The sequence below is a fragment of the Desmodus rotundus genome, chromosome 5, assembly GCF_022682495.2.
Source record: "Desmodus rotundus isolate HL8 chromosome 5, HLdesRot8A.1, whole genome shotgun sequence".
In the NCBI taxonomy this organism is placed as follows: domain Eukaryota; kingdom Metazoa; phylum Chordata; class Mammalia; order Chiroptera; family Phyllostomidae; genus Desmodus; species Desmodus rotundus.
The window spans coordinates 78,296,574-78,317,052 of NC_071391.1; the positions used below are offsets into that span (position 1 = coordinate 78,296,574).

The 20,479-nt window shown below is 43.1% G+C and overlaps 1 protein-coding gene across 2 annotated transcripts in view; it reads right to left on the reverse strand.

The window, feature by feature from the left end:
• Nucleotides 1–10,113: 10,113 nt before the first annotated feature.
• The window catches only part of SLC35F2 (solute carrier family 35 member F2), a 60,715-nt gene continuing 50,349 nt past the window's right edge, over nucleotides 10,114–20,479 (reverse strand). For both annotated transcript variants that reach the window (XM_053925595.1, XM_053925594.2), the window contains exons 4-8: nucleotides 18,287–18,446; nucleotides 17,120–17,276; nucleotides 16,561–16,613; nucleotides 15,890–16,044; nucleotides 10,114–11,143 (exon numbers count right to left, since the gene is read on the reverse strand). In XM_053925595.1, the coding sequence (XP_053781570.1) occupies nucleotides 10,958–11,143; nucleotides 15,890–16,044; nucleotides 16,561–16,613; nucleotides 17,120–17,276; nucleotides 18,287–18,446 (711 nt within the window). In that variant the 3' untranslated portion in view covers nucleotides 10,114–10,957. The remainder of the gene's footprint in view (nucleotides 11,144–15,889; nucleotides 16,045–16,560; nucleotides 16,614–17,119; nucleotides 17,277–18,286; nucleotides 18,447–20,479) is intronic.

A 20,479-nucleotide genomic window follows, 5' to 3' on the forward strand; every position in this document is an offset into this window, starting at 1 on the left:
ATTATTTCAAAATATCTATATATTTAATCATTTTCATCACTTAACCTAGCAAAATTCCAAATTTCCAAGTCACAATAGACTGGAAAATTATGTTTAGTATAATTATTGCTGAAAGGCTTTATCAAAAACTTCTCGTTTTGGTTAAATCTACTTATTAGTTCTTAACAACTTTATGAGATTTTGAAGTCAATTATTATCCAAGTCATTTTCATGACAAATTCTACAACAAAGATCAATAACATGAATTTACTCCTGTAAACCCAAGCAAAACATACAATTTATGTTAATAACTTTAAAAGATATCAATTATATTCAAAGCAGCTTTAATATGAAATATTTTTCCAGACCACACAATCCTGAAAAAATGAGATAGATCTTATCTTTAATTTTTTACCATACATAAACAGTATCATTAGTAATTGTAGCAAAGACAAGATTTTTAAAGATTTTTTTTTATTTGTCCTTGCCAACTTTAAGAGGCAGGGGAGGTATCAGGTTTGGGCAGAAAGCAGCTTGAGTTTAAAAGTGCCTTTTTTTCCCCTTCACTTGAGGTGAAGTAATTGTCCCTGCTGTTTCCACAACTTGCACAGTTTGTGGAGTGGCATTAATTGTCCTATTATTCCCAGGAATTCAGTGGCTCCTGGACCTGCAGGAGGAGGAATTAAAGTATTTAAAAGACTTAATCTCCTCATTTTTTTATTCTTTCTGATTTACAGTCTGTCTGGGAGGGGAATGAGATCTTCCCCCACCCCCTTTGAGCCATCAATTTAAATCCTTTCTGAATAGAATCCTTATGATGTAATGATATGAAAGCGTGCACATAAGAGATCTTATCCCATTTACCAGACCTTTGGCAAAAACAATTCTGATTTGCCATTGATTTATAGCTGTAAGTTGACCAGCCAGCTAAAATGTGACCTAATGGATTCTCTGATGGCATGGAGACTGAGCTGCCTGTTTCAAAACAGAAACAAAACAACATCTAAAGCAAAGACAAACCTCAAACAAATGAGTACTCTCAAACTAAATCCTCTAAAAGGAGGGACTGGAACATTAGCACAGATGACCTTCACAAGGTCTAATTGGAAGAATGTCCAGATGATAAAGACAGAGGACTCCCTTTGAACAAAACAGCAAAGAGCAAACTAAGTCCTTAAAAGATAACAAAGCAAGCAGAGAACAACTGTAGCCAAAGTTTCATTTCAGACAGACAAGGGCTCTCAAACAGAGCAAATATTCAAAACCCAGAAGTCCATAAAGCAGAACACCAAAAGTGCACTCTGAATCTCACACCAGAGAACTGGGATTTTTCTTAGTCACTGAGCTGTGCCCATTGCTGTGTGGGACATATTGATTCCTACGGAATCCAAGATGGTTCAAAGAACCCAAGTGGCGGGGCAGGGACTCCTGGTTGTGTACATCAGGGACTTACCCAGTTTGGAGTCCGCTGACTTCCCCCAACTGGAGTCCATTGACTCCCCAGAGGCCCATTTCCTTTCGCCTGCAAAATGTTTAAAGACAGCTGCTGCCTTGAGAGGGAGAACAGGGAAAGTGCGCAAGAGAAAGAACTCTAGATGGTGGCTGGGAAATTCCTGAAATCCCTGCCATGGGGTCAGCCTGCCACAAGCAGCTCGGACCCCAGCGCAGGCTGCCCAGGCCTTATGGGGGTCCACATTTTCCTATCTGGGGTGCCAAAACTGTAACTGAACACAGGTCTGGCTGCCTTCCAGCTTGAAAGCCAATACTCAAGAAGCAGGTGCTAATGTAAAGGAAAGTGGTTTTATCCAGTGGCTTTGAGATGAGAGTCTCCCATCTTCCAGGTTGCTGGCACCTGAATAAAACCACTTTCCTTTACATCAATACCTGCCTCTTGAGTATAAGGCTTTCAAAGTGGCAGGCAGCCGAACCTGCATTAAGTTACAAAGCTGCTCCAATCAGTCTTATCAACATCAATTTCTGGAGAAATAAGATGTTGGGGGCAAAGGGGCTGGGATGATGGTGATGGCGACAGTAAAGTGTGTCTGTGTGGGCCCCCCATATAAATGTGCATGCACTGAACTAGCAGGCCTTTCATGACAACCAAGGTCGATAAGGTCCCACATGGGAGCATAAGACCAATGTCAGGATAGGAACTTGAAAGAACGTGAAGTGCTCAGGCAAAAGTGGAAAAACACAGTCGCCAGGCAGAAACATCCGAGGTCAGGGGAGGTGGGACTCTGCATGGACCCTCCAGCTACGAGCACTACAAGTCCTGTAGGTCACACTTCGTATATGGACCCTGGCCTCCCCACAGAGCAGGCCCTGAATACCGATAGTTGAATGGTGATTGCATGGCATCACTTGTGTGCTTTTTATGCTCAGTTGGAGTCAATGATTGTTCAAATGGCTCATGTTTTATTATTGGTATCACTTCTCTCCCCTTTTCAATCTAAATTTCCTTCTCCGAAAGTATTTACACCTTGAAACTTGGGGGCATTAAATCCTATAGATAAAATTTTGCTGTTTTGAAGAGGCTTTATTCCCCTTGATATACCACTTACATAGTGCCAGGCTCTCAAAACACCCTTTATCAGACTGTTGGGAGAACTGCATGTTCAGCATTACCTAATTTCCTCATAAATCTCTTGCCTTTTAATCAGCTAAGTGGCTATCTGCTAAATTTCCCTGATTTATTGACATCTTATGAGGGCTGAGGATATGTCCAGATACTAAGTGATTAAATGTGGATGAAAATGGCACATCACCATAATAATGATAGAAAAGGGAGTCATGACTAAGCATACATAAGACCTCACAGAGATGAATGTAGACAGCTTCTTAAAAGGGCAGGCTCCAGAGCTGCAGGGGAAACTGCCCTATCTAGCTAGTTTTTACATGAAAATCTACCCAATTCCTCTCCTTAGAAATACATTCGCATTTGCTGGCTCAGCAGTTCCATAAGAACCATGGCCCCCTCCAAATTCACTGTCTCAGAGAAGCAGTGGTGAACTGTAAGCTGCTAGCTAAGCTGAAAGGAATCCTGGAGTCTGTTTTCACATTAGCCACCAACTGTGTGACTTCCAAAGAAGGATGTTTCCACTTTTCTCCAAGACCTCCATTCTTTATGTGCTAATCAAGGGCGATCCCTGCCAAGGACAGTCATTGTGACACTCTTCTATTTTTTTTTTTTTTCTTAAGTGAGTTTTTTGATGTAAACAGAGCATGCTGAGAGATTCCAGGGAACAGCAGACTATGGCTGATATGTTGGTTTTTAATTCAAAAAAAGAAATTATGATGCCAGTTGTTTTGGTGGACAGCAGCTTGGCAGAAGGGTAAGAAAAAGAAATATAAAGGCTCCCTGGTGACGCCCCTCGGACCTGGTCTCAACTGCACACTCTGCACGGGAAGGCCGAGCTGTCAAACCAGAACCAATGACGGCAGCTAAAAACCAGCCCAGACAGCTCTGCAGCCATTCTGTCACCAGGGACGCTCCATGCTCCCGGCCACACCCAGCCACAGGTGCACACACGTCCCTGGCCACCTGGGCCCCCCGCTGGAGTTCCGACAGATCACTTCATGGCACTACAGATCTGGAGAAATAAAAAGCTCAGCTAGAAAGAATGTCTGATTTGGAGAGTGTCAGAGGCCAAAGAGTAGTGGGGGCTGTTTGCGGGTCGAGAGACAGACACCCTAATTGCAGGTCACCGGTGGGATGCATGGTGTCCCCTTGGTAATCAGACAGGGGTTGCTGAGAGGCCTGCTGCCCAGGCCTGAGGCCTGGCTGGACTGCAGACCAAATCCTGGCTTTGAACAGGAAAGGCCCCTCCACTCCTCTTTCCTTCTGAATACTTTACATGGGATTTCCTTAATTTGTGCTTCCCTTTGGTTTGAGTCAAAAAGAAGAGAGAGAGAAGAAAAAAGAAACACACACTTTTTGTCACTTGTCCAAAACTGAGAAACAAAGGTGACAGTGGGCATCAGAGGTGTCAGCAGATGCTTCCTGGGCCTGGTGTGGGTCACCTCACCGAGGGTGCAAGGTGACTCAGCACTCCTAGAACCAACCGTCACTGGCCTTTGGGGGCCTCATTTCTGCGGGAGGAGATGCAGACAGGCTTTGCAGTGGCATTTTAGTTATGTCATGCCCCCAAAATAGAGGCTTATCATACTGGTCACTGTTGACAGTCATGTCATATCCATCTTTCTCTCCAGGTACACAATGCGTAGGCCAGTTCTGCGGACATCGCAGGAAAAATAGCAAATTCTTAACTTATTCCATCTCCAAAGTTTTAAAAGATCAGACAGTTACTAAAATAAACAATTTCTCAAATGTATTCTGGTGGCCTTGGGCCCAGTGGCCACCGCAGGGGTGGTGGAGGAGGGAGGGCCCAGCTGAGGGTGCGGCTCACTGAGAAGCAAGGTCAGCTCGGCTGAGCCAGCCTCAGAGAAGGCAGCGTCCCTCAAGGAAGAACACATCAGAAGAAGCTGGTCCTCTGCTGGTCTGGTATGACTTTGACTCCCAAGTTGTTCCTTGGGGGCTGCTGCCTTCCAACTTTTTGTCCATTATGTCTCTACGGAGAGTGAAAAATGTGTTCTTTACGTTGACGTTGGCCTTTGTACCGGTCTCCATGAACTTGATTCCAAAGTCCAGGGCCAGCTGCTCTCCCAGTTCCTTGGACACTAGTTTCTTTGTTATTGGAGTCATACTTATTCCCAAGCACCATCTTCTCAACATCTGTAGAGGCGTGCTCCTCCAGTGTTTCAAATCTGGGTGTTGTCAAAGGTGATGTCGCAGACCAGTACGATGCCCACTGTGACCCTGTAGTAGGCATAACACCCTCTTTTTAAACCAAACACTCTGATTTAACAGGACATTATGTTGGCTCCATAAAAGGAAAGATTATTGCCACAGGTCTTTGTTATAATTGTTAAAGCGCCATCTGCTGGAAACATCTCATAATACATACCAATTCTCTGTGAGAAGCTGGTATCAGAAAGATGAGAATTGTCAGTTCCTGTCCACAAAAGAGAACTGTTTCAAAATACAAGTAGTGAAAATGGCACCAGAAAACCCTCTCTTCTTACAGTGTTACCACAGTCCAATTGCATAATTCATTACCTCTATACAACACTAGGAAACTATTGAGCAGGGGCTTTTTTTTAATGGCATACATTTCTACAAAAAATATTGAAAAATGAATATTGTTCTAATGGGTAGGAAAGGAATTTACAGGAGGGTCTCAACTTAAGAACATGTTATTTCAAAAGCTTGTGTATAGGCCAGATGTTTAAAAGCACATTGTCCAGACTGGTTAAGAAACTCACAGTCTCTACAAACTTATTTAAACCAGGATGCCTTACAGTACCATTTTTAGTTGCTGAATATGAGTCACAGTATTGCTTCTCTGGAACACTGAATTCCGAAGCTTAACTTGGGAAGCCCGGATTGGAGCCGCATTGCCCCTCCAGTGGAAGCAGGCCAGGGGAAACACTAGGATTAGGGGATGAGTGGAAAGAGCAGAGCAGGGTGAGATAATTTACCACCTACGCGTGCCAGCATAAAAGGCCTTACTTTAGGTCAATTTCCCTTTAAGTGTTCTGAACTAGGACCAAAGACAAAGTTCATTCAATAAACACCCAACAAAGGAGACAACCATAGGACTAGAAAGAAGATAAAAGGCTGTTGACCTTGAAGAGCTCAACCCCTGGTGAGGAGGGGCAGTTCAAGGGGCAGCACTTCAATAAGAGCCTCAGGGAAGATGTGAACAGGCGCCCCAGGTGCCTACGAGGCCGACCTGGTCAGGCTGGCCTGAGAGAGGCTGTGGTGGGAGGGATGACATTGGAGCTCAGCCTTGACAGACATGTGGGAGGTTGCCACCTGGGATTCCCTACATCATCGCTATCCCTATATACACTGGCTTATTCTTAGGTATTCTAAGAAATAATCTGGAGAACCAAGATGGCGGCGTAGGTAGACACACTGCGCCTCCTCGCACAACCAGAACTGACAGAGAATTGAACAGCAAGGGGGACCAACACCAAGGAACTAGAAAATAAACATTCATCCAGACTGGTAGGAGGGGCGGAGACAGGCACCGGGGTGGAGAGGACTCGCGTGGCTGTGGCGGGACTGAGACTGGCGGAGTGTGGGACAAATGGCGCAGGCAGTCCGAGCACTAGCAGACCCTGCGGCCCCACATTTGCACAGATAAACCCAGAGGGCCGGACTCAGAGTGGCGGAGAACGGGGCAGGCAGAGCAGCGAGTAGCACCCCGCGGCACCACATTTGCCCACAGATAAACCGGACGAAGGGCGGGGAGTGAAGCAGACCGCGTAACCCAGGGCTCCAGCTCAGGGAAATAAAGCCTCAAACCTCTGATTGAAAACTCTCGTGGGGGTTGGGGCGGCAGCAGGAGAGACTCCCAGCCTCACAGGAGAGGTTGTTGGAGAGACCCACAGGGGCCTAGAGTGTGCACAGGCCCACTTACTCGGGAACCAGCACCAGAGTGGCCCAGTTTGATTGTGGGTAGCGGAGTGAAAGATTGAAAGCCGGAGGACAGTGAGGCCAGCGCCATTGCTCCCGCTCGGCCCCTCCCCCACGTACAGCGCTCGGCCCCTCCCCCACGTACAGCGTCACAGCGCTGCGACCAGCATTACCCCGCCCTGGTGAACACCTAAGGCTCCGCCCCTTAAAGTAACAGACGCACCAAGACAAAAAAAAAAAATGGCCCAAATGACAGAACACTTCAAAGCTCCAGAAAAAATACAACTAAGCGACGAAGAGATAGCCAACCTATCGGATGCACAGTTCAAAGCACTGGTTATCAATATGCTCACAGACTTAGTTGAATCTATTCGAAAAACAGATGAAAAAATGAAGCCTATGCTAAGAGAAACAAAGGAAAATGTACAGGGAACCAATAGTGATGAGAAGGAAACTGGGACTCAAATCAATGGTGTGGACCAGAAGGAAGAAACAAACATCCAACCAGAAAAGAATGAAGAAACAAGAACTTGGAAAAATGAGGAGAGGCTTAGGAACCTCCCGGACGCCTTGAAACGTTCCAACATCCGAATTACAGGGGTGCCAGAAGGAGAAGAGGAAGAACAAAAAATTGAAAACTTATTTGAACAAATAATGAAGGAGAACTTCCCTAATCTGGCAAAGGAAATAGACTTCCGGGAAGTCCAGGAAGCTCAGAGAGTCCCAAAGAAGCTGGACCCAAGGAGGAACACGCCAAGGCACATCATAATTACATTACCCAAGATTAAACGCAAGGACCTACATCCAAGATTACTGTATCCAGCAAGGCTATCACTTGGAATGGAAGGGAAGATAAAGTGCTTCTCAGATAAGGTCAAGTTAAAGAAGCTCATCATCACCAAGCCCTTATTATATGAAATGTTAAAGGGAGTTACCTAAGAAAAAGAAGATCAAAAATAGGAACAGTAAAAATGACAGCAAACTCACAGTTATTAATGGCCACACATAAAACAAAAACGAGAGCAAACTAGGCAAACAACTAGAACATGAGGGTTGTCATTAAGGGAGTGGGAGGGAGAGAGGGGGGGAAAGGTACAGAGAATAAGTAGCATAGATGATAGGTGGAAAATAGACAGGGGGAGGGTAAAAATAGTGTAGGAAATGTAGAAGCCAAAGAACTTATAAGTATGACCTATGGACATGAACTATAGGGGGGGAATGTGGGAGGGAGGGGGGTGGGCAGGATGGAGTGGAGTGGGGGGGGAAATGGGACAACTGTAATAGCATAATCAATAAATATATTTAAAAAAAAAAAAGAAAAAAAAAAAAAAAAAAAAAAAAAAAAAAAAAAAAAAAAAAAAAAAAAAAAAAAAAAAAAAGAAATAATCTGTGTATTAGTCAAACTGAAAGTCTTCCCCAAAATGGCAAATATTTTAACATAAACTTTTTTCACTGATTCACAGTTGTTATTGGTAGGAAGTGGAACACCAAACATCTGGGGTTTTTTGTTTTTTTTTTAATATATTTATTGATTATGTTATTACAGTTGTCCCATTCCCCCCCCCACTCCACTCCATCCTGTCCACCCCCCTCCCTCCCACATTTCCCCCCCATAGTTCATACTTATAAGTTCTTTGGCTTCTACATTTCCTACACTATTTTTACCCTCCCCCTGTCTATTTTCCACCTATCATCTATGCTACTTATTCCAACCCTCATGTTCTAGTTGTTTGCCTAGTTTGCTCTCGTTTTTATGTGTGGTCGTTAATAACTGTGAGTTTGCTGTCATTTTTACTGTTCCTATTTTTGATCTTCTTTTTCTTAGGTAACTCCCTTTAACATTTCATATAATAAGGGCTTGGTGATGATGAACTTCTTTAACTTGACCTTATCTGAGAAGCACTTTATCTTCCCTTCCATTCTAAATGCAAGCTTTTCTGGATAGAGTAATCTTGGATGTGGGTCCTTGCCTTTCATGACTTGGAATACTTCTTTACAGCCCCTTCTTGCCTGTAAGGCCTCTTTTGAGAAATCAGCTGACAGTCTTATGGGAAGTCCTTTGTAGGTAACTGTGTCCTTTTCTCTTGCTGCATCTAAGATTCTCTCCTGTTTCATCTTGGGGAATGTAATTATGATGTGCCTTGGTGTGTTCCTCCTTGGGTCCAGCTTCTTTGGGACTCTCTGAGCTTCCTGGACTTCCCGGAAGTCTATTTCCTTTGCCAGATTGGGGAAGTTCTCCATTATTTGTTCAAATAAGTTTTCAATTTTTTGTTCTTCCTCTTCTCCTTCTGGCACCCCTATAATTCGGATGTTGGAACGTTTCAAGGTGTCCTGGAGGTTCCTAAGCCTCTCCTCATTTTTCCAAGTTCTTGTTTCTTCATTCTTTTCTGGTTGGATGTTTCTTTCTTCCTTCTGGTCCATACCATTGATTTGAGTCCCAGTTTCCTTCTCATCACTATTGGTTCCCTGTACATTTTCCTTTGTTTCTCTTGGCATAGCCTTCATTTTTTCATCTGTTTTTCGAACAGATTCAACCAAGTCTGTGAGCATATTGATAACCAGTGCTTTGAACTGTGCATCTGATAGGTTGGCTATCTCTTCCTCACTTAGTTGTATTTTTTCTGGAGCTTTGAAGTGTTCTGTCATTTGGGCCATTTTTTGTTTGTTTGTTTTGGCGCATCTGTTACTTTAAGGGGCGGAGCCTTAGGTGTTCCCGGGGGGCGAGGTAATGCTGGTCCCTGTGCTGTGACGTTGTACGTGGGGGAGGGGCCAAGTGGGAGCAATGGCGCCCGCCTCACTCTCCTCTGGATTTCAATCTTTCACTCCGCTACCCACAATCAAACTGGGCCCCTCTGGTGCTGGTTCCCAAGTAAGTGGGCCTGTGCACACTCTAGGCCCCTGTGGGTCTCTCCAACAACCTCTCCTGTGAGGCTGGGAGTCTCTCCTGCTGCCGCCCCAACCCCCAGGGGCGCTTTCAATCAGAGGTTTGAGGCTTTATTTCTCCGAGCTGGAGCCCTGGGTTGCCCGGTCTGCTTCGTCCGGTTTATCTGTGGGCGAATGTGGTGCTGCAGGGTGCTACCCGCCACTCTGCCTGCCCCTCTCTCCGCCACTCTGAGTCCGGCCCTCTGGGTTTATCTGTGCGTGAATGTGGGGCCGCAGGGTCTGCTAGTGCTCGGACTGCCTGCGCCATTTGTCCCACACTCCACCAGTCTCAGTCCCGCCACAGCCACGCGAGTCCTCTCCACCCCGGTGCCCGTCTCCGCCCCTCCTACCAGTCTGGATGAATGTTTATTTTCTATTTCCTTGGTGTCGGTCCCCCTTGCTGTTCGATTCTCTGTCAGTTCTGGTTGTGCGAGGAGGCACAGTGTGTCTACCTACGCTGCCATCTTGGTTCCCCCCAAACATGTTTTAACTGACCACAGAATGAGGTTATTTTACTCTAAAAAAGAAAAAAAATAATTTTATAATGTTTATTCTGGCAAATAATCTGTGATCTGAATTTCCTTTTATCACAACGTAGCCCCAAAAGATAGGTTTATTCCACCTTACCGAAGACATGGTTCTGAAAAGCTGGGTATGAAGAAACGCTGAGTATACTAAGTCATGTAAAATCAACAAGGGAAACTGGTTAATCAAAGAAACCACACAGTGGATGTATTTCCATGAAATCAAAATCTTTTAATAAAATGAACTTACCATAATTTCTTTATTATATTTTTATCAAAAAGAAGTGTACATACAGAGTTTTTGTAGCGGTATACTGACCGTTGATATCATAAGGTGATGCTACCTATGAACACCTTTATTGAAGAAGTGTCGTAAAAATCTCCTGGCGCATAAATATTTGCTAGGAAGTAGTGCCGTTCCTCCTTTAAGGAGGACGACAGGGCTCCTGGGTTCACTGCACTCCACTTCTGGGTTTCCATGGCACCCATACTTGCACTTCAGGATCCCTCGGTGCTGCCCCACCCACCTCCCTGCCGGACACAATCAGTCACCAGACTTCACCTGTGGCTTGTGGACAATGGCTTGCTGCCTCAGAGGGACAAAACCCAGAAGCCTCTAACTGAGGAAACCTACTCCAAAGCCACGTGGCCTGCCCCCACTCCTGACGGCCCCGCCCACACAGCCTGCCTTCGGCCGTGCGCTGTGGCTGGCTCCTGTGGGCGTCTGCCCCACCCCGCCGGCCCACCTGCACCTCGCAACCCCAGCGCGGGGCCCACACCTTGTGTCCTGACACCGGCAACCACTGGTTGTCCAGCACACGAAAACGCAATCCTAGCCTTGGCTTCTGCTTAATCTTGGCATTTCTACTTTTAATGCATTATTCTGTTTTCCCCTGTAAAATCTAACCACTGGATCCAATCCAATGCTATGAAGTGTTTAAGTCATAATTTTCCAAGTGTCCCCTCAGCGCTCAGCAGGCTCTGCTTTATCCGGTGGCAGCGCCCCGCTTCCCAGGAAGCCTCAGGTGTACGTGCGCACCTTCTCCTCCAGCTACAAGATTGCAGAGTGGGTCTCCTGGAGGTTCTCCTCCAGCTTCAGTCCCAGGTTGTCGATTCCAATGCTGGTGACCGGGGGCACGCTGCTCTCCGCCGGCTCTGCCGTGCGCGTGGGGGTGGAGCAGAACAGAATAAACCCCACCATGATGATGGTGAAAGACAGGATGTAGAGCCCGGAGAACTAGGAGGAGAGAGGAAGAGCTGCGGATTAGCTCCCTCGCATACACATCTTTGCAGCTGCCTTTGGCCAAAACCCTCCTACGCGTGTATACTGGTGAATGCCTGGTTTCTGACGTCACCACCTGGCACATCAGCCAACCGGCTCCTTGTATCTCTAGGAAATGGGGTTTTTTTTGCCTTTTTCTGTGACAATCTAGTTCTGCCCCACCTCGCAAATAGTCGCACTTAATTGCGAGAATAAAAGGTCAGTATGGATACCAGGGGAGCGCCCAATTCTGACCCAAGGCACAGCTTACAACATTGGTATGAAACGGAGGAACCCAGGACCTCAGATAAGATGTGGATGTGCAGACGGGACGCCTTGTCATCAATCCCTCACGTATGCTATTCCGATAAAATCCATTTTGTTGAGATGTAATAAATTATCTTGTTTCCATAGGCAAGCGTTACATAGTAAAATTTATGGTGGACTGAGCAGATTCAGATTATTAGAGCTGGAAAGCGCCTCAGACAGCAGTTTTTTCAGGAGAGTCTGAAGCCCAAAGAGGTTACTGGTATAAGGTCCAGTTGGACAACCACAAAGAATGGAGCCCGGCAGGACCGATAATAAGCTAGAGTCCACTCTGACAGACACACCACAAGGATGGACGGAGTTCCTGCTGACCTTCCCCAACCTGCCCTTTTCGTAGGGATGAAAACAATCACTCAGAACAAAACACAATAAGAAAAATGCTAATGTGTTGTGTATTTTTCCTGAAAATAACATTTTGACCTACTGCAAAGTTTAAATAAATAATAAGTACTCTGCACATTTGCTTTTATTTGAGTTGAGGATCCATATAAAAGCTCAACTATTAAGGAAATTAACATTTGTTTTTAACAGCAAGAAAAGTAAAACACAGACAACAGGGAAGGGCTGACCAACAACGACGTAGTAAAAGTTAGGGAAACTATGTAGCATAATGATGTGTGATTAAATGCCCAAATCATTTATTTTTTCTTCCCCTCAAACAAACACACAATTTATAAGTGGTCCTGCTGAACTGATTTTAAAATTAAGAATGAAGCATGCTACTTTATTCAAGCCAATAAATATTTTTAAATCAGGTTAGATTTCATAGTATGACCAATAAAAAGGATTGTAATCAGGGGATAACAAACAAAAATAATAACAGACCAGGATGGGTTGGGGAAGGAGAAGAGAAAGGTAAGCGGGTTAGAGAGGGAGAGAGAGAGAGAGAGAAAAGAAAAAGCAAAATACACTCCCAAAGGTAGAAGGAAAAGCTAAATAGGTTTTTGAAATGAGTATTAAGTAGACTGCTGGTGGTCTCCAGCTGTGGACTTCTGTGGGTCCCCCTGGCTTCGAGGTGTTAATATGTCACAGATGCTCAATTACTTCTTCACCAAAACCAGGGGTGTCAAACTCATTTTCACAGGGGGCCACATCAGCCTCGCAGTTGCCTTCAAAGGGCCAAATGTAATTTAGGACTGTATAAATGTAACTACTGGATAAAACAAGGTGGAGGGCCGGATTTGGCCTGCGAGCCTTGTGTTTGCCTCCTGTGACTTAAACCTTTAGAACTCCGTAAGGAATGGAATAGCCACAGCCCTCCCTAAGGCAGAAACGCCATCACTGGATTCAGTGGTGATACAAAGCCAGTGTTTAGGTCAAGCTGAACTGTGCAACTAATTTCCTACTACTGGCTTTAATTCTTTGATCCAATACTCAGCACAGTGACCAATACGTAGCTGGTGTTTAATAATGTTTATTGGGGGGAAAAATTCAGGGATTAGAGAAAACCCTAAACTTTTTAAGTTGGTATTATGAAAGTTAATTATGCTCTCTTATAAGATGATCACTGTTACCTGTGGGACAACTATATAACTTATTCAAAAAATGTCTTGGTTTGGTGGTTTTAAATATTCAGGGGGAAAAAAGTATCTTATCCCTCTTAAGAAGGCAGGTGATTACATCAAGGCACCTGTATTACCTCAAGGGAGAGATTGTGAGGGAGTGAGGTAAGCCTCCAGAATTAGAGACTCTTAACTTTTTTCTTTTTTAAAAAGAAATTCAGAGAATATTAGAGGATCTATACAGAAAGTTTCTGTGGCCACTCTGTTAATAGGTATTAACTCAAGGTCAATTCCAGAGGAGGCGGTCTGATACAGATGAGTGTAGAGAATTTGAAACACCTTTTTCAACAGTCTGTTTCAAAAAGTCAGAGCCAGTTATTTTAGATACTACAACTTTAAAAATTGGTGTTAAATTGCTAGGTATCTTCTCCATGCTCTTCTGTATGCTTCTTTATGCTTAGTTTCCCACCTCTGAAATTCACTCTGAATATCACAGCAGACCTGCTCTTTGCTAGGTCTTGAAATGACCTTTGACCAAAAGCGATAAAATCTGATCTGATCAAGAGGGAGCTGATAGACGCACAGAGCCAAGAAAACAGAAGCAAAACAACTAGAAAGGAATTTACAGTTCATAGTCTCCAATTCTGAGAACAGTTTAAAGTCATGTGGCCAAAACCATGCCACACACAAGGGCTTTGCACAGCAAAGTTAGAGCAGTTAAGGAGCAAATATTTACATTCGGGAGCTTATAACAGTTTGGTAGTGACAAGTGTACTTTTACCTCTAAGCTTTTATTTCTTTAACCTTACTTCCTTCTCTGACATTATTTTACTTATAAGGGAAAGCAAAGTTAAATTACTAAAGCTAAATCAGTATGTTTGGTTAAAAAAAAAGGCACAGGTGAGCAGGGCCAGTAGTTACACTGTTGGGCTCTCAGGCTTCCTTTGGGTATGGCCTTGAACTGCAGAATAGAAACACCACCCTCCTCTATTGCTGGCCACGTGAGATGCAAGCACAGCACCACGGAGCAACACACTTCCACAGGAAACCAGCCAGGCCTGTCAGGATCCCTCTGATTCAATTCACTCTGACATTTTTTTTTTAATGATGCTAGTGAAAACCTAAAAATATTCTTTCAGTCTTTGTTCAGGTACCTTATCCAGCAAGTGTGCAAAGATAAGAGCTGGTTCCTGTCACAAGTAACCATGCAAATCAAAATGGTTTACGTTCCTTGAGTAGAAATTTCTGAGAACCCACTGAACGAGGCATTGTAAGTTCAAAGCCAATTCCTGAAAATAGTGCAAATCAGTGCCAAAGTTTTTTGCCTGGATACAAAATTTACCACTGCTATCGCCTCCTGAAACCAAAAGTATCAAAACACAGCCAACGTCCTATTTGTTCAAACAACTGTGGGAAAAGACAGGTTGATAAGCCTTTACTGAGGGTGTACTAAGGAAAGGTGGATTTCTAAGGTGGCAGTTCTCAAATGCGGTCCAAAGACCCTTGAAGGTACCCAAGAACCTTTCAGGAAGTCTGTAAGTTCAAAACTTATTAAGATAATACTGAGATGCTATTTGCCTTTGTCATTTTCATTCTCTTAGAAGTGCAGAATTGAATGTTCCAGATATTATATGAAATGTGGTATCACAAGGCAGAATGAAGAACCAGATGTGAGAATCCAGCTGTTTTCCATTAAGGCATACATTACAGAGATTTTTAGAAATGTAAATCATGTAAATCAATGCCATTTTCACTAAATTCTTTTAATTTGAGAAATAGTTTTTTCAAAAATAGTTTATGCATGAGTGTATTATTTTCTTAATGAGTTAATAAATATTTTTAAACATGTTTTAAATTCTAATGTAAATCACAGAAATAAGTGACCTGCAGTCCTCAATTTTTAAGCATTTTTTAAAAGGATCCTGAGATTAAAACGTATGAGAACTGTTGTCCTAAGAGTTTTCAAATGAGCTGTGAAGTACAAAAAAACCTACTTACTTGGTTCTCTGTAATGTATGAGATTTTAACTTGATAAATTTATAAGCTTGAGACTCTTATCTTAATGATGAAAATAGAGAGGAAGGTGCAGTGGAAAGACGACTAGACTATAAGACTGATAACTAAGATTTAGCGTTGACTCTACCACTAACCCGCTGCTCACTGAGGGTAAGTCACTTAATTGCACAAACCTCCCTGGGCCTTTGTTTCCCCATCTCTAAACTAAGATCATTCATTCCACAATTTTCAAGGGAAGGTGTATCAGACTCTCTGGAGACACTACGTTTGCTGTCTTGCTTCCCTTGGAGACACGGATCCATTCCCTTCCAATATAAAACTACTATCAAAGATGGAACCATTCCAGCCCACTGTATGCCTGATAATACAATTACCTCCTTCCCTTCCACTGGGCACCACAAGCCTTTTATCTGTGTACTAGGGCTTTGCAATATATAAATGTATCAAATCAACACGCTGTACACCTTAAATTTACACACTTGCCAATTATATCTCAATAATTCTAAAGGAAAAAAAAGGAAAGCTCAGGATGCCCAACCTAGGTTAGATGGTCTCTCAGAGTCAACAGTAGCTCTGGGATTCCTGTTCATCACCAGGCAACACGCATTAGCACTTCTATGCAGTAGTGTCCCAGGCCATACCAAAAAGGAGGTCCATTGCATTTTGCCCTTTAGAGGAAAAAAAAAAACTAGAACAACTCTTATTTGGGCCAATTTTCTAATTCAGAAGCAGTAAGAAAAGAAGTGAGGATTGTTCAGTGAAATTCGCACCAAGAGGATGAGATGGTTTTATTTTGAATCTAAAACCTTGAAGAAACCTGCTACTTCATTTGGAATAAGCAAGTGTCCTTATTTGAACATGACTTCTATTTGCTTACCTTATAGCCAAAGAGGAAGAGTCCAAAGAAAAGGCTGTAGAGGTCAGCTGTCAGGATGCCCAGGTTGACGGAAGTGGCACTGGTAACTTTAATCACCAGCGGCATGAAGCTGTACAGGCAGAACATGCAGAGGGCGAATGCCACAAACAGCAGGGCTGTGAAAACGTGAAGAAATCAGAAGACAAGGTGCTTAAGTTAAGGTCCGGCTGCCACACAAAACTGCCTAATCCTTTAACATACTATCTACAAAGCTCCTAGTTATTATCAGCATTGCCAATGAGACATACAAAACTCTCAGGAAAAAAATAACAAGAAGACATGATATAGGGAAGGGCTTCAAAAATCCAACAGCTTTGAATGGCCAAGCGGACGACCTTCACAAAAAGTCGGAAGACTCGAGATACAGAGCTAATTGAAAGCTCACATGACCAAGGTCAGCCTTGCTCAGAATTCCTAGTAACGGCTATTAGGTTAAAAATTAACGTCTATGGAGGTTCATTTACAAGTTCTCAGAGAAAACTCAATGCAAATGACTACAGCTCTCTGTATATTGAATTCCTCTGTGATTTTACAAAAATGCCTATTATTAAGATGAAGTATTTATTTCCTGATGTGTGTTTTTGTCAGAGGAGAGGATACTGACTAAAAAGAACGATCATTTCTGTACATACCGATTTTCCAGTCCCAGTGAATGCTGGCAATGTCCTTATACTCCACAAGCAATCTAAGATTGAAACAAGAGGTCACGAAGATCCACACGCTAATTCTCACCATTTCATAAGCATTTAGTTGCTATACCTCAGATAAGATGAAGAAATATGTTGACTTTTGAGTTTTTCTTAGATTATAAAAATAACTATCTTTTTAAAAATAAAAATGACAGAGAAAAACACCAAAGAAGTCCACAAACACATGTTGGACTCCCTGAGAGGCACCCTCCAATAGCGGTCAGCTATAGGAGGAAAATAGACATTATGTTTCCCCTTTGGATAGGAAGTTAATGTTTTCTGGAAATAACTGAAAAAGAAAGTCTTTACTGGTAATGCCTCTACCACATGTATGAGAAAACGAGGCACGGTTCTTGACATTTCACAAATCTAATATATATTTCGCAAGTAACTGATTTCAAAAGTGAACCTGGGTCACATAAACAATGGATATTAGTAGCTGGAAAGTAATCATTTATGACATACTTGCCTATTTTGTTCTTAAGGAAAATTTTAGACTTACAGCTGTATGCCACTGATAATTGTTCCAAATAAGCCCACCATTCCTAAAAACTCCTGTCTGCTCAGCTTCTTCACAATGTATTCTTCACATACATTAGAGATGGCATAGAGGGAAGCCCCAAGAAGGACCATGATGTCCCCAATCAGCACATCACTGCCTGCAGGAAGACAAGCCACAATCAGGAACACATTGTGAATGGGAAACCTTTTTAGCATGCTTCCAAGAGTTTATCCGGCTTGCGTTTATTTAAATGAAGATTTTTGGAAGGAGAAACCCTGATTTCTGGAAGTTTAAAGACTCCTGATCTCACTTTCTGGTACAATTCTGCTGTGATTTTTCATATTTTGACCCCTCAGGAGACCAACAGACTGGAAGATGGTAGCATACGCCTTAATGTAAGGTCTGAGAAAATGACTCTATGACATGAAACATTAATGGAATTTCTTGAAGGGAACTAACTGAAAATCACAGGGAAGGAAGCGAAGTAAGCAAGGTAATTTTTCTCGTAAAGGAGATGCTGAAGTCACTTGTAGATTGAGTGAATCCAGAGGCTTCACTGAGATGTCATGCCATCAATTGTCTGAACTTTAATCCAAAGAGTATCAAAGTGTTTTCATCAATAGAGTGGACACAAAGTCTCCATTTGTTTTTCGTTTTTTTTAAAAAGAACCTATAGTAGGTTTCCCAGTAACTAATCCAAATGTATGGGCCAAAAAGATTGCAAATATATGAAGAAACTTCTTTCATGAAAGGAAACAAGTGTGACAAAAAGGAACGACTGTGGGCAGGTAGGAACATAAAGAGTGCTTTGTGGAAGTGGTTACGATGCCAGAAGAAGAAAATCTGAAAATAAAATGAAAAGAGACGCCCTGGCTGGTGTGGCTGAGGGGACCAAGCGCCTGGGTTGCAGTCCAGGCCCCAGTTGGGGGCCTGCAGGAAGCGACTGATCATGTATCTCTCACACATCAATGTTTTCTCTCCCTTTCTTCCTCTCTCCCCCTCTCTCTAAAAGTAAATAAATAAAATCTTTAAAAATAAATAAATAAAATCGAAAAGCCAGTTAACCAGGACATGTCTCCTGCCTTTTACTATATATTTGAAAAATAAAAGCGAAAACCTAAGCAAAACTTTCCCTGTGACTGAACCAGACACAAGTAACAGTCTTACCTGAACTGTCTTCCCTCCCTGCTAATATGTCTGCGCCAACCATAGTTCCTACACCCAGCAGACACACAGCCACGGCAATGAAATGGATCACTCTGTATCTTGCATAAAGAATAAACCACGAAAGAGCCATCAGCACAGGAATCCCAAAGCAATCCAAAAGCTGCATGGAAGGAGAAATAAACAGCTTACAACATCTGTCATTAGCTAGCACACAGGTAATTACCGGTAAGTAATAATAAAAGTTAGCATTTATGGAGCATGGATGATTGCCAGCCTTGTACTAAATGCTTTGCCTGCATTAACTCATTTAATCCTCACAGCAACCCCATGAGATTGAAACTGCAAATCCCATGCGGGGAAACAAAGGCCCAGAGAGGATCAATGAGTTGCCCAAAGTCACCCAGTTAAGTCAGAGATAGTTGCTGAGCCCAGGAATTCTGCCCAAGGATCCATGCCATTTACCTCTACACGCCCACCTGGGTTGATCCTTAAATTCAATAGGGACACTTTCCTACCTGCATGTCCCCATTCACTCAGTCAATAAATATTTAAGCTTGGGAGGCACTGAGAGGAGCTGCAACATGGAGAAAAAGAAAGACAAGCCCTGCTCTCAGGAGCATTCAGAAGGCTGGACAGACACAGAACAAATAGTCACACAGCCAGATATTTCATTAAAATTGGGCTGGTTATTATGAGAAAGCAAGAAGACCCCAATATCCCTGACCCCCCATTCAGACAGACGTTTGGTCACAGCAAATACAGTGCGTGTTCTTCTTATGTTCTCCTACCACCTGTTGATCTTGGGTCCAGAAAGTATGTGCTACACCCCTGATACTGCCAGTCTGAAAGGCAGGGGGTTAAAGGTAACAAAATTATAGCAAGTCCAAAATCATCTGTAAGATAAAGGAAAAATAGAGATTTCATCCACTTGATTCTTTACAAATTTCATAAAGTGCATTCAAGGATAAAAGATAGTCCTTACACTAATAATGTTTCTCAAGCTGCTGTTTTATTGCTCATCCTGTTGTTTTTAACATTGTCCCTGATTCTCTCTTTACCTGTTTAATCTTGGACAAGGCAGGCCCCTGGCAACATCAGCAGCCTGTTTGATCCCGTCCACAGCGGTTTACTGGTTTACTAATTGTCTTCCACTGCCACGTCATGGCCGGAGTCTGCACCCCGCCCTCTGTGCAGACGTGGGCACCTTGCCTTGTTATTTACTCCAGCTGCATAAGTCTAATCTCCTAAATGCTTTATGGAGCCTCCCTGAATAACAAAGCATTAAATGATGCAAATGATAATAGCCTCTCCCAGAAGACACCAGCAGAATCCAGACATAATGACTTCACAAAGTCTGAACTACATTCCTTAAATAAAAAAGTAGAAAAAATAACTCTAAAAACCCTCACAGGAGACTCCCTGTCCTCAAATTGTATCTTAAAAATCAAACTTAAATTTGCTCTACTTTTAACAATTTTGATGGGCAATAAGTGACCACATAAGGGAGCTGCCTGTGCTGTGGTGAGAGTTCCAGACTCCCCAGGCCCCAGACCAACTGTGTGAGTGACAGCCAGTCATCTGAGCCAAAACATGAAGAGATCAGACCAAATGATCTCACAAGGAAGTCCCTTCCAATTCCAAAACTCTAGGACTTCTCATCTGTTCTCTCTTGCATTCAGCCACTTATCTACATTGAATCTCCTTTTCCAAATGTACTCTCAGTGACTCTGTGATGCTTTCAGTTCCAGGAGTTCTCCTATTTAATTTAATCTTTAAAAATTATCTTGTAGTCACAGTAAGCAAGGTACCAAGTCCCTGGGGGATGGGGAAGGTATAAGCATTAAAATGAGTTAGACTTTATTAGAGATACAGTGGAGGACAGAAGAAGGTGAAATTGAATTAGGCCTTAGAGAATGGAGGAGGGGGCTTCAAAAAGAGCTAATTCTAGAAAGAACAGAGCAGCAGGAAAGAGAAGCCTCCGCCTGTGGGTGGGGACCATGTCGATGGCAGTGAAGTGGGAGTAGACATGGGATGTCCTTGGCCACATATTGACCTTCATGTAAACTAGGACATTACTACTTGTAATTACAGAATCTTTGACGGAATCCTTAAGAAGGAGGTTCAAAGACCTCAGATCCAAACTTCCACCCTTTCAGATCACCCAGGCCAGATAAGTGCTCAGGCAGAGAATCA